General features: G+C 37.6%; 1 protein-coding gene across 1 annotated transcript in view; it reads right to left on the reverse strand.

Annotated features, from left to right (window-relative positions):
* The window catches only part of A1CF (APOBEC1 complementation factor), a 78,518-nt gene that overhangs the window by 25,553 nt on the left and 39,551 nt on the right, over positions 1-13,414 (reverse strand). Inside the window, exons 3-5 of the mRNA XM_059053999.2 lie at positions 8,652-8,786; positions 6,814-6,944; positions 1,421-1,659 (exon numbers count right to left, since the gene is read on the reverse strand). Coding sequence (XP_058909982.1) covers positions 1,421-1,659; positions 6,814-6,944; positions 8,652-8,786 — 505 coding nt within the window. The remainder of the gene's footprint in view (positions 1-1,420; positions 1,660-6,813; positions 6,945-8,651; positions 8,787-13,414) is intronic.

Genomic DNA, 13,414 nt, shown 5'->3' on the forward strand with positions numbered 1-13,414 from the left:
AAAAAATAATCCAAGTTTGGGAATATATGCGTTTAGCCTACAGTGATGGTCTGAGAACAAGATGGATACGAGGCACTTTTCGAAAGCAGAATTGTTGATGTTGAAGAGGACAGCAAAATGTTAAGTTCAGGTCACTGAGAAGCTAGGTAAGCAGCATGAGGAGTTTGAGTGATTCTATGCACCTGTGAGTCAGGCGACTTGACCACTGGGTAGTGAAGTAGTAGTGAATGGAAGCTTCCCCATTAAAAATATCCACCTCAGATCAAAACATTTTTACTGTTAAAATTTTAAATATTGATTTCATCTTCCCTAGTCTTTGCAAAATTTCTTTCCTATGTTTTATAACAATACTATTACGCATGTATAATATATATTAATAATATATTAAATATTAAAAATGTCCACCTCTCAATAGATTCAGCAATTTTGGGGGATTTCTCATATTTTTTTCACTTTAAGCTGCCTTCATGAAAATATTATTAAAACATATTCCCCAAGCTCAGAAGCCATCTTTCAATTTTGAAAATTTCTGGAGGGCTAATCCTATTGGTTTTATTTTAAAAAATAAAAATAAATGTAGGTGTGTTTGTTGCTGTTCTGCCTTGTTTTAGATTCTGGTGACTTCCACAGTGCTTAAGAGAATCCTTGATTCCAATGTATTCAATATGCCATTCTTGAAATACTTATAATTTTAATATTAATTCATTTTAATAACTTTGTATAAGTTTGGCAAATATTTTATAACAAGCACAGGACTTTCAACAATTTTTCCTAAGTTGATCTTAGTGGGGCAGTGTCTTGGTGGAGTCTTCTAAACCCAGGAATTCATGGCTGTTGACCAAATAGGACCTATCTTGAGGTTGTAGCATCTAACTAAGGTGTCTTTGTATGGAAAGCTATTATTTCTATTCCCTAAAATTAGACAAATTATTAGACACTAAGGATTCATAATAAAAGTATGTCATTTTAATTGTCATTGGGATAATGTATCATTTGCATATTTATTATTTCTACATTATAATGGATAACATATACCCTATTTCTAATAAGCCCAATAACAAAAACTATATACAAAGATAACTGCTGACTGATAAATTTACTTTTAAGGAGATTCTTCAGTTTAAAGATTCAGTATAGGGTTGCTATAACTCCAAGTTCTGAATTTCTCCTGTGCAATGGATTGGATTTAATGCACAAAGTGAATAGTTTTCAGAACCTAATCTGAGAAAACTTCAGGGAACTGAATCAACTGTGAGATAAATAAGAAAGACCAAGAGTTTAAAAAATGTAACATAACCAGAGATAAAGAGCAAAAAAAAAAAACGAACAACAGGCTTTTGTTTCCTTTGCTAAGGAGCACAGCGGCCTGAGGCAGGCAGGACGGAGTGGAGAAGTCTCCTCTTTGAGGAGGGGTACTAACCTGGCAGAAGCTTCCTCCTGGCCATGGCAGCTGCCCGATGATTCTCGTACTCCACGAAGGCAAAGCCCCGGTTTTTGGTTTTATCTGCAGCACTTGGGTAGACAATGACATCCACAACTCCTTCGGTGACCTTTTTCATCTCTGATAAGATTTCTTCTCTCTTTTTGGTTTTTGGGATTCCCCCAACAAATAATCGACAGTTGTCCACGCTGGCACAAACCCCTAACAGACGCCCATTTCTGCGAAAACAGCAGGCATTTTGATAGGTGAGAGTCCTTGCTTGCTTAAGGTTTAAGACGGAAAATGAAAATATATATATTGAAATTGAAAATATCAGGACCGGGACCTGATATGGCCTGTGGATATGGAACATTTGGTTGTCTTAGTGTTTAAACTGGTTTTGGAAAGTTGTAGCTGCTTTTGAGAAACTGGAAGTTCTGTCAACCTTGGCTCTGCATTTTTAAAGAAAAAAAAACTATTTGAAACTGAGTTGTGTCTGCTGTCTTTAGAGTATATGTAGATTCACTAGTTATTGTAAATCCTTGACACTCCCTAATACCTCATCAATCCTGAGGTCTTTACACCTGGCTCAGTGTACTGTTGTATCCCGCCCTGGAGGTATCTGAGGTTGCAACCCCTCGTGCTCCTTTTTTTTCCCAACCAAATAGAGAAGCTATTCTGACATGATCACTATTAAAGATAGTCCCTTACACAGAACAGTTTCACATATTATTTGGCCGACACAAGGAGCCCGTGAGGTGGGCAGAATAGGTATTGTTTCCATTTTACAATTGAAGAGCTTGAGATTCCAAGATATTAAGTGACTTGCTTAAGATTTTGTAGATTTTGAGAGTTAAAATTGGCCTCTGGATTCAGTTTAATCCCTGTTTCTTCCACTGTGCAGTGTTGCTTATCAGACAGTTGGTGGACACCTTCATTGGCAAGGTGTAGGTTAGTTCAACTTTTCTGGGGGACATGTGGGAAAATATATCGAAAGTCTTAAGTGTGTGTAACCTTTGGCCAAATAATGCCCCTCTAGGGGAGTGTCCTTAGAAATAAAGATGAGCATCAGCGTTTTTGTGTAAGGTTATTCGCTGCTACTATTTAAAATAGTTCCCAAATTGGAAATGAGCAAAATAGTCCATCATGCAGGACTGGTTTAATGTATCTCAGCTGAGATGACTGACTCTGGGGCTGGACATTTCCTCCTTGTATACTGTGCTATGTTTGTCATCCTGGTTCTTGACCACTAAATGCCAAAAGCCACCTGTTAGGTCATCCAAGCATGCCTCTTTCTTTCTCCATGTCCCTTCGGGGGACAATATTGCTCCTGGCTGGGATGTACTAGTATATAAAAGATGAGCGTTCATAACATAGAATGCTCTGTGGTCAATAAACATAGTAACATAGGAGAATAAACATAGTAACCTAGGAGAGTATTTGATGGTTGAAAATACCAGTTCACACTATGCTGCTGGCTTTAAAAAAATGTAAAATGAGTATATGAGAAAGCCATTTTGATTAAAACTATAGAAAATCTAGAAAGACTATGCAAACTCAACCTAGTGTTTCTCTTTAGGCGATAGGGTAATGAAGGAACGGTTTGAACTTTTATTACTGTTTTTTGGTTGTTTTTGTGTGTCGTGTATTAGGCCACGTGACTTTTGTCATAACTCAGTTATTAAAAATGGGTAAAGTTTGCTTAACGGAAACCACTCATTCCTCCTGAATAAAAAGTGCTCAGCCAGGTGAGTGGGAGATTGCTCTGATTTCTTGGAACTAGTGGCTCTCAGCTGTGTGGCAGGTGTTCTCACCCAGGTTGAGCCCTTTCCTAGTTGTCCTCTATGCTTTGTTGAAGAACCAAGGACCACGTATCAGATACGAAACAGGTCCATCTCCATTTGTTGAACGTTGTCCTAACAATGTGTTTTTTCTGGGGCGAGGGAAGGGTCAATAAAGTGATCTTTCAGGGTTTTTTGTTTTTCTTTTTTAACTTAAACCTTTTGTTCCAAGATATTATTTATTTAGAAATTATATTTTTGATCATTCGGGGGCTGGTCAGTTACCAGTAGGGGGAGCCTGGAGTCTCCATATCCTGTTTTTAAATCTGTGTGATTTGTCAGGCACCTTTCCCAGAATTGCTTACAGACGAAAAACTCTCTCAAAAGCTGAGGGCATGGGCTTCCGTGGTGGTGCAGTGGTTGAGAGTCCGCCTGCCGATTCAGGGGACGCGGGTTCGTGCCCCGGTCCGGGAAGATCCCACATGCCCCGGAGCGGCTGGGCCCGTGAGCCATGGCCGCTGAGCCTGCGCGTCCGGGAGCCTGTGCTCTGCAGCGGGAGAGGGCACAGCAGTGAGAGGCCCGCGTACCGCAAAAAAACCCCCAAACAAACAAAAAACAAAGCTGAGGGCACGACTTTAACGTCGCCAGAAGCCAGGCATTTAGAGGATGCTCAGTGGATATTTGATGACGAGGAGGATATGACACCTGTGGTCTTTTCCGGATAAGAACCTTATCTATCCCCTCAGAGACAGTGGCTAAAAACAAACCAAAGGTTTGTAACAAGAAGAGGTAACAAACATCCTCTTCTCTACACGAAAGGTTCTCTCTCTGGCAACATCCAAGGCAGAGTGGAAGTAGGTGAGGTTGGCCCTGGCCCTGGGGTGTCTATTCTGCTATTTCATATTCCATTAATACTACTCATTAAAAATTTAAATTCAAAGTCACTCTGTGCCTTCACCTTGCTTCTGGCGTCCAACCTGAACTTTAACTGGAATTTTGGCCACCAACTTTCTCTTTCCAAATGCTTTGTCATATTTTTCCTCTTCCTTTTCTTCACCCTCCTGCCATCATCATAACCATCAGCAAACATTTATAGAGCATCTGATATGTGTCAGGCACTGAGCTTTACATGCATTATCTCCTTTATTTTTCATAATCCCCCCCATGAGGTAGGTATATTTTTGTCTCTCTTTTATAGATGAAGACATTGAAATTCACAGAGGATGCTGTTACTTTTTAATGGATTGTGTTCATTGTTCATACCCCATCTATTTTCAGAAAGTCTTGACAGGCTCCAGTGTGTAACAATTAAGTAGATTCAGAGAACTTTGTTGATTCCCTACAGAAACAATTCTACATCCATCTCAACTTAAAAGCTATTTTGAGAATAACCTTTGCTATTAAGATGTTTAGTTTCTATGAAAGACCAAGGAATGGAGAATCTTCTAATTCCTGAAAACATCACGAATATATCTAAATATAGCTTTTTATAGCCCTTTCTGTAATAACTTAGTATATATTATTTCATATGATGTATGCTCGGAATAACTGTGGGTGATCAGGTGATAATATAAAACGGATGCTGGAAGAGGTCAAAGGATTTGTCCAAAGGAACCTGGGCTAGACCTCTGATCTCCTGATTCTCATACCCCCCAATTTTCCGTATATCAGAGCTCTTTTGGATCCATGGTGGCATGTGTGGAAGGGGAGCCTCCTTTATGTTTCTTCCAAGAATCTGTTCCAGAATCCAATCCTGGTACTGAATACCTAGGCTACTAGTAGTTGCCAAGTCCAATCAATCTTTCCATGGCTAAGGGGTTTAAGAAAAATGACCCAGTAGTTGACTGACTACAGAATTAGAAGGATAATGCAGGACTTATTTTGAGCCTATAGGAAGTGAGAGAAAACTAATGACAAGAAATCTACTCTCTCCGTATTCATTAACTTTAAGATTCCCTCAGTTTTAAAGTGCATCTCTGTTACAGGAAGAAAATATAGGTGAAAGGCTGCATCTCAGAATTAATGAATGTGCTAATATGTAAGAGTTCTATCACTTACTGACCTGTTACTATTTTCCAAACACTAAGCTAAACATATTGAAATCTTGATAACATCCCCATAATAAACCTATGAAATAAGTATTATTATTCCCACTTTATAGATGAGGAAATTGAGGCTCAGAGAGGTCAAGTCACTTTTTGGCACTCAGCTGGTGCCCATCTGACCCCAAGCTCTTGCTTTTTCATCTAACACACTAATCTTTCTTCCATGTGGTCCTGGGCTTCCTTAAGAAAGGATTTATGGCAGTTCCCTCTGGTTTAGATTTTAGAATGTAGATAATTTCATGTATTGTCAATTTATAAAAACCAGTTATTGATTGTATAGGGTCAGTTATGTCCTGGAACCCTCTGCTAAGCCCCTGGTTTCAGATATTGCCTATATTTGGCTGACTCCCAAATTTATGTTCCAATCGTGACCATTCTCCTGACTCCAATATCATACAATCACCCCCTCAGCAACTCCCCTGGGACGTCTAACGTGCGTCTCAAATGTAAATTGTCCCAAACAGAGCTCTTCATGTTTTCCTATTATTCTCCCAGCCTTTTCCATCTCTATGACACTATCACATCCACACATACTTGGACCAAAATCCTAATTTTCCTCCCTGAATTATAAATCCACTCACACTCTAAATCCAATATTTAGCCAGTCTTGTCTATTCAACCTCCAAAATACATCACACATCTGACTTTTTACCACCTTTACCACTAACCCCTTATGCAAGCACCACCGTCTCTCATCTGGTTCTAGACACAGCAGCAGCCTTTGAACTGCCTTCCCTCTTTCAGCCCGTACCCTGCTACAGTCCATTCTTCACTTAGTAGTCAGAGGAATGTTGTAAAAAAGCATGGATCTAATTAAAACCTGTGATTTCTCCTTTTTTTTTCTGAATAAAATCCAAATTCTTAATGATGAAATATACGACTCTCCAACTGTATTGCCTTCAACCCTCCTCTCTTTACTCTTCCTAATGTTGGCTTTCTTTCTGTTCCTTTAACACATCATGCTTATTCTCATTTTGAGACCTCTGCACTTGCTGTTCTCTCTTTCTCTGAAAGGATTTTCCTCCAGGTCCGACTGTCATGGCAGATTCTTTTCATTCAAGTCTCAGATCAAATTTTACTTTCTGGAAGAGTATTTTCTTAAATACATCAAGTTACAGTAGCAACCTCCTCATACAACTTTACCCCATTTCCTGGTTTTTATTTTTTCAAACTCTTTTAAATAATCTTATACATCCGATTGCTCACTATAAGTGTAGGAAAGTGTACCTTGATACTTCTAATATTTTCAACAATGTCCAGCACATATTTACGAAATGGATAAATGAATGAATTTTGCTTCTTTGAACATTGCACAGAACTTAGTCTGGCACCTTATGTGTGTTGGTTAAATAAACATTTCATTAAATTGATTTCCAAGGAAAAGAACTAACCTTTTATTTCTGATTTTGGCTATATTTTGCATATACTATATTAGATAAACTTGATGGAAGAACAGATAAAGGTACATTGTCTGATTCACTTTTAATCTAGAAGAGATGGATCTTACCTAATTTCATAATTATTAAGTTGCTTGATTGCATTCTTGGCTTCTTGTTTATTTGAGAATGTTACAAATGCATATCCTCTATTGTTGCCATTAAAATCCATCATCATTCTCATTTCATAAATTTTACCAATCTACAAGTAATAAGAGAATTCATATTTATACATTTGTACTTCCAAATGAAAACACACACACACGCATAACGTCTTCTGAAGTCTCTGCTGTGTTTGGCATTTGCATCCCATGTGTAATAGTTTGCATGTTTTCATGCTGGGTTCAGATCTGTTATCTGACTCATGGGCGAAGTCAGGATACATAAAGAAAACATGTACAAGTGGCATTTCAGCCGGAGTTGCCAGAATGTATATTTTTGGCAGAGCAAGTGACCTTTCATCACACAATTATCTGGGGATTTATACGACATCTTAGGGATCAGAAAACACATTTGTCATCAGAAGTACAATTTCTGGATAGATTTGTCCTTGCCCTTTACATTGGCCTCTGAGGCCTCTGACTTCGTAGCTATCTTTTCCACCTACCATGATGTAAAGGTGAACACAGATGGTGTGTTTCAGAGGATGGTCCTGGGAGCCCTGTTTTCTCCATCTATAGGCTGAAGGTAAATGCTAGTCTTAACACAACTGATCCAGGGCCAGCACCTCCACGGTAGCGGTGTACTCACTCTATCCCTCTCGCTGTAACTCCTCTGCTTTGCTTATATACTATTCCCTCCTGCTACCCCAACTGTTCTCTATAATCCAGACACAGTAATTCATTATCGCTGACTTCTGTTAGACGGGTGGCCCACACAGATGTAAGGGACACGCGTGGGGAGAAGAGGCATCATTAAGCTACTTCTATTATGTCAGTGATGTCTGTCCCACAGGTCAGCCCCACGCCACCCCCATGGTATTCAGTGATGGACACCTATTTTTTTCTGGGCTCATTAGGAAAGAGTTCAAGCATGTTTCATCTCTGCATTTCAAGTGTTTCTTGGCGCTCATTTTCATGTTCAGTATATAAGATTCTTATAGGATTAAGTCCTTGTAATTTATGCACGTGCCAAGTGACGTTTTTATAAAATTAAGAGTAGTTCTGAAACTGAGCTGAATTACACACACAGCACACACACACACACACACACACACACACAGCTGATTTTGGCATTTAGGAAAAGAGAGAGCTAAACTCATTAAATTTTCTAGGAATTTTAAACACCACTTGGTAAATTATCAAAAATGCTAATTTTGTATTTTTGCTTTAACTTCGGGTTTAGTAGAAAAATATCATTTGGAATTAAAACAGGAAATGTATTCCTTAATTATATAGTGACTTTGAAAAACCGTGTTATTAATCTTGTTGACTGCATTCAAATTTGTAGAAGGAAATTTCATTCTGGATCAATATGTATGGGGACACGGTTGAGCCATGACATACACATTTTTTAATGTGAAAATCTTACACTTTATAAAACCATATTAACATTTCAAAGTTGAAGCAATATCTTACTTTAGACAGGTTGTTATAGTGTTATTCTAGATTGATCTGTTGAGTTTGCAGTAAGATGGCTATGCTAGTGGAGATGGGGAATTGAAATATAGATTAAAAACTCATCAGCAATGGTAGTTTCAGCTGTCAGTAACAGGACAGAGCTGAGTCAAGGCAATGATAATTAGGGGCCAATCACTAACAGCTAGGAAGGTTTTAACTTTGTCCATGATCGAGGAATGGTAATTGGAAGAGAAACCATCACTGACCAAGAAGAATGAGAGTGAAAGCAAGGTGAAGAGAGTAGTATTTTTTCCTTGAAAGATTAAAACAATAAACATATTTAGACTCACTTTTTCACATAATGGTATAAGTTCATCTTCAAAAAGGTCTCGGGGAAGTTTTCCGATAAAAATTTCACAGCCCCTTTCTGGGGGTGCAGCAACCCAACCTGGCGGGGGGCCACCATATTTTCTTTGTCCATTTTCCTGCAAATCCCATGTGGATTGTAGGAGGGAGAGAAGAAAACAATAGAATCCTTAGTTTGAGTTCCTCAACTATTTTCAAAATCATTTCTCAAAAAGGAAGATACTTATTGACAAGTAATAGTAGTGGACTGGTCAGAGGATAAAAATGGACGTCTCTTTTGTATGATTTTTTTTAAAAAATATTTATTTGGCTGCGCCGGGGCTTAGTTGTGGCATGTGGGATCTTTAGTTGCAGTATGCAAACTCTTAGCTGTGACATGCATGTGAGGTCTAGTTCCTGACCAGGGATTGAACCCAGGCCCCCTGCATGGGGAACACAGAGTCTTATCCCCTGGACCACCAGGGATGTCCCTCTTTTGTGTGAACTTCAACACCATGCTCTTGCTTCAGTGACTTGCTCCAGATAAGCACTGTGAAAACTTATAAAGTGCTAGACAAATATAAAGGGTTGTTATTTTTTTTTTGGTTATTTTGCCATTCAAACTCACCAATGCCTGATCGTCAGAGGATATGATTATAATTTGAATCTGGGGTTCTGATTTAATATTGAAATCTATGAGGTTCTGGATCTGAACTACTTGGCTCCATGACCCACTAGCTGTGGGGAGTTGGGCAAATTGCTTGACTTCCCCAAACCTCAGTGTTTCTCATATATTAAGTGGTGATACTATCAGCTTTTGATTAAAGGAGATAATGTATCAAATATGCATGGCACAGGTCTTGGCATGTGATATATATTCAATAGTTATTAATTCTCTTCTTGCCTCCCTGGATTGAGGCTGTTTCATGCACTGAGCAAGGCAATGTAGGCCGCTAAATAGAAACATCATGAAGGTTAACATTTGAAAGAGTGGAGTGGCTAATTTGGGGGGTAACCAGTGAGGGACTTAAATCTGTCTTCAAAGCTGACAAGATGGTGAAAGGTGTTTTCTAATGTTGCATCTCTTTGTGGAGAACAATGCTGTTCTCAGTCCAAATACTGTAGCATTAGCTTCTTTTTTTTTTTTTTCTTTGTTATAAAAAATCCTTGGTAAATTCAATGTCCTTCTGGGGCAGGAGCAGCACTGATGCTTGTCTGGCCTGCTGTCTGTATTTTTCTGAAGGTTAATGACCTAAAAATAACTTCAGGGGCCCCCAAGTGAAAGATAGACCTAATCCACCTCTATTGAGCTGAAATAATTCATTTGCTGGAGAAGAATAAATTTACTTTCCGCTTAGGCATAGCCAAAGCTCTTTGTTACACTTTAAGTGATTTTTGGAGAAAGGAAAACGTAAAAGACCAAATATCAGTATTCATTGCTAACTTCTACAATTACTACTTTAAAAAACTTTTATACCATAAAATGATACATGATGTTGGATAAAACCTAGTAATGTATAAAGTAAAAAGAAAAATTCCCCAACGCATCACCCTACCCATCTGTAGAAATAGTTACTGTTAAGTTTATCTGCCTTTCCAAATATTTTTCTATGTATATTTTCAAAAGACATGTTAGTTATTTAAAGACATTGTTTTTCGCTATAGTTGTTTGTCAAAAAAAATCAAAGTAAAGCAGCTTCTAGTTTCACTGATAAATCTTTATATATACTAACTTGAGACTTCCTCAATTATTTTATAAGTGGTAGTACAAAGGCTTTTTGGATCACAGTATTTAAGTATTTAAAATATGTCTGTGATTGCAATAATTTTTAAAATGCCTACTAATTTAATCATGTTGCCTTAAATTAAAAAGATGTCATATGGGTGTTCTACCTTGCCTTGATTACTTTTTGCATCAAGCAAGTAGGTGCTTTTCATTTTACTAAACATTGAAATATTTGCCTCAAGAGTTCTTGTACTTTTTTCTTCCCCTATATTCTTGCAGGATTATCCAGTAGAAAAACTGTCACTGAAAAATCTGAGAAATAAAATGTTTTATACTTACAGGAAAAAAAAAAACCCATAAGAATTCAATGAGCATATCTCAACCAAGAATTTCCTAAAAAATGAATTTGATATTTTCAGGGACATATTTAAAGTTTTCTTACTTAAATACCTATGTAACACTTAGTATATGACAGCGCTGTTCTAATTCTCAATATCATGGATTAAGGGCTATTACTATCCGGACCTTACAGAAGACAGTTAAACCCACAGAGATTAAGTAATTTGCCAAGATCATGTGGTTGGGGAGTGGAAAAGTCAGGATTTGAAGCCAGGCAGTCTGGTTTCAAAGGCCATCAGCTTAATCCTTACTACATTTTGCTTTGTTATGTGGTAGCCTAACACTTATAACAGATTCACACATTTAAGTACTGCTTCATGAAAAAATTATCATGCCACTGAATTGAAATCTCTCTGCTGCATTTAAAATCCTTTCCAATTTCCAATCGTTTTACTACACAAATTTTGGGGAAGAACATATCTCATACCTATTGCTTACAGAGAGGTGTATTTCTATTGCCATACTACAATCTACTTCCTTGGGCTGACTGTCACCAGTTGGTTGATGCTGTTCTCTCTGAGGCCATTTCTGTATTTCTTAAATGTCTGGAGATATACTATTCAATGGATTATTGGAATAAATTTAGTATAAACTTGGCAGTATTTTTACTATTCATGCTGAGGAAACCAAACTTTCATCCCATCATAGTGAAATGGTTATTCCAGAATTTCTCATTTGACAAGCTCTGTCTGATAGCTTGAAAATAAATAGGCAATCAGCAGATTGACCTTTAGAATTTTCCCTTCAACTTTCTTGCTATAATTGTTAAAAAAATGTCACCAGACTATTCTGTGCATGTCACATATATAGGAGAATTCACCTGCTTATAAGCCAAAATGATTGGGTAAGAGAGATGATTAATTCTGTTGTTTCTGTAAACAATTGAAATAAATTCACCAAAAGTACTTTGGGGGATCACCAAGAGTCTGACTGGTGAAGTTCAAGCACTGGGGGACATTTGACCTATGAGCTACCCACTGGGCTGGGAATGCACCAGTGGTGGAGGTCCAGGCCACTTTAAGACAGGCGCTGGGCATTAGTCATGGGGTTGAAATAGCTGTCCGTTACTCAGAAAGGACAGTTGGGAGCTGGATTGCTGGTATTTTAGGCAGTATTTTTATAGTTGAGGAGTTTAAAATAGATAAAGCCTAGTTATAGCTGCTCTTTCCTCTCCTGGCTGATGTCCTTCTTGTGAGATGAATTCCTCCAGCAGCACAAATGTATTAGTCATTCAGAGAGAGAAAATATAGGTTTTTGTTTCCATGAATGTTTGTTCATTGAACTCTGGGATCTTTTATTTTCCCAATCAAAGACTTGGAAACCATTTATTCTCCCAAGTCACACATAAATAGGTGAAGACCTTCAACTGTGTAAATTTAAAAATTAAAGACCTCATTCTAACTATAAATCCAGTGGCTTTAATTTAAATACTAGATACTGAGCCTACCCAGTAAGTATTTGGAAGTCCCTTCTGCTGCAGATATTTTAAGGCTTTCATGAAGGAACCATAGAGTCTTTAAGAAATTTTATATACCATCTTCTTGACATTGGATAAAACCACCCAACCTTTAGTAAATGATTCTAAGTAATAAATCTTAGCATGAAGGACAAGTGGACTGAGTTAATTTGGGCCACCTGGCATCTGATCTTTTAAAACATCTGGGAAATCTGGGCAAAACTGCCTTAATCCTATAGGAGTTAAAAATGGCAGATACTTGCTTTTCTAGTGTCCCTTGCAACTAGGACAGTAATGGTTATAATAAAGTTAAATTGAGTTCTGGTGCAGAAATTTTCAAAGTACCAACATTAATGTTGAATCCTCCTTGGATACGTTTTCTTATCATTCCTGGTGTTTGGTGTGGTTTTGGGTTTCATTCCTAAAAGCTTACTCTTTAAAAAATTTTTAAATTTTAATTTATTAAAGTAGATTTACAGTGTTGCATTAGTTTCAGGCATACAGCAAAGTGATACAGTTATACATATACATATCTTTTTTTTCCTAAAAGCTTACTCTTGAATCTACTTCTCTAAATTCAAAATTTCTGTAAACCAGCATCCTTTTAATAAACTCCTTTTCTGCTTAATCAGCCAGAATTTACCTCTAATACTTGTACATAATAGTAACAGCAGCAAAAAACGACAGCTAAAACAGTGGCTAACTCTGAGTCAAGCAGTGTGCCAAGTGCTTCCCAGGTATTAATTCATTTAATCTTTTCAACAAACCTATGAGGTTGATACTACTATTACTTTGATTTTGTAGGTGAGAAATCCAAAGACATACAAGCAGTAAGCGGCAAAGACAAAATCTGAATCCTGAGTCCATGCTTGTAGTTATAACATTTTTCTCTGTTTTTTTATATTAACCCAATATGCTCATTTTACAGATGAGGAAACTGAGTCCAGAGATATTATGTGACTTCCTTAAAGTTACACTGGTTTAATTTATTGCAGAAAACACTAGACTAAATGTCCTCTGATTCTCAATCTGGTGAACTTGGCAAATATACCGTTCAAAAGTCGTGATGACTTTTCTTCTCAGGCTTACCAGCCTCACAATTTTCTGTGTTGTGTGTCACACCTACTTTCTTGTTCAACTTCATCAAACACGGACACCAGATGGTTGGTTGCCTCACATAAATGAAC

The sequence above is a fragment of the Kogia breviceps genome, chromosome 2 (assembly GCF_026419965.1).
Source record: "Kogia breviceps isolate mKogBre1 chromosome 2, mKogBre1 haplotype 1, whole genome shotgun sequence".
Taxonomy (NCBI): domain Eukaryota; kingdom Metazoa; phylum Chordata; class Mammalia; order Artiodactyla; family Physeteridae; genus Kogia; species Kogia breviceps.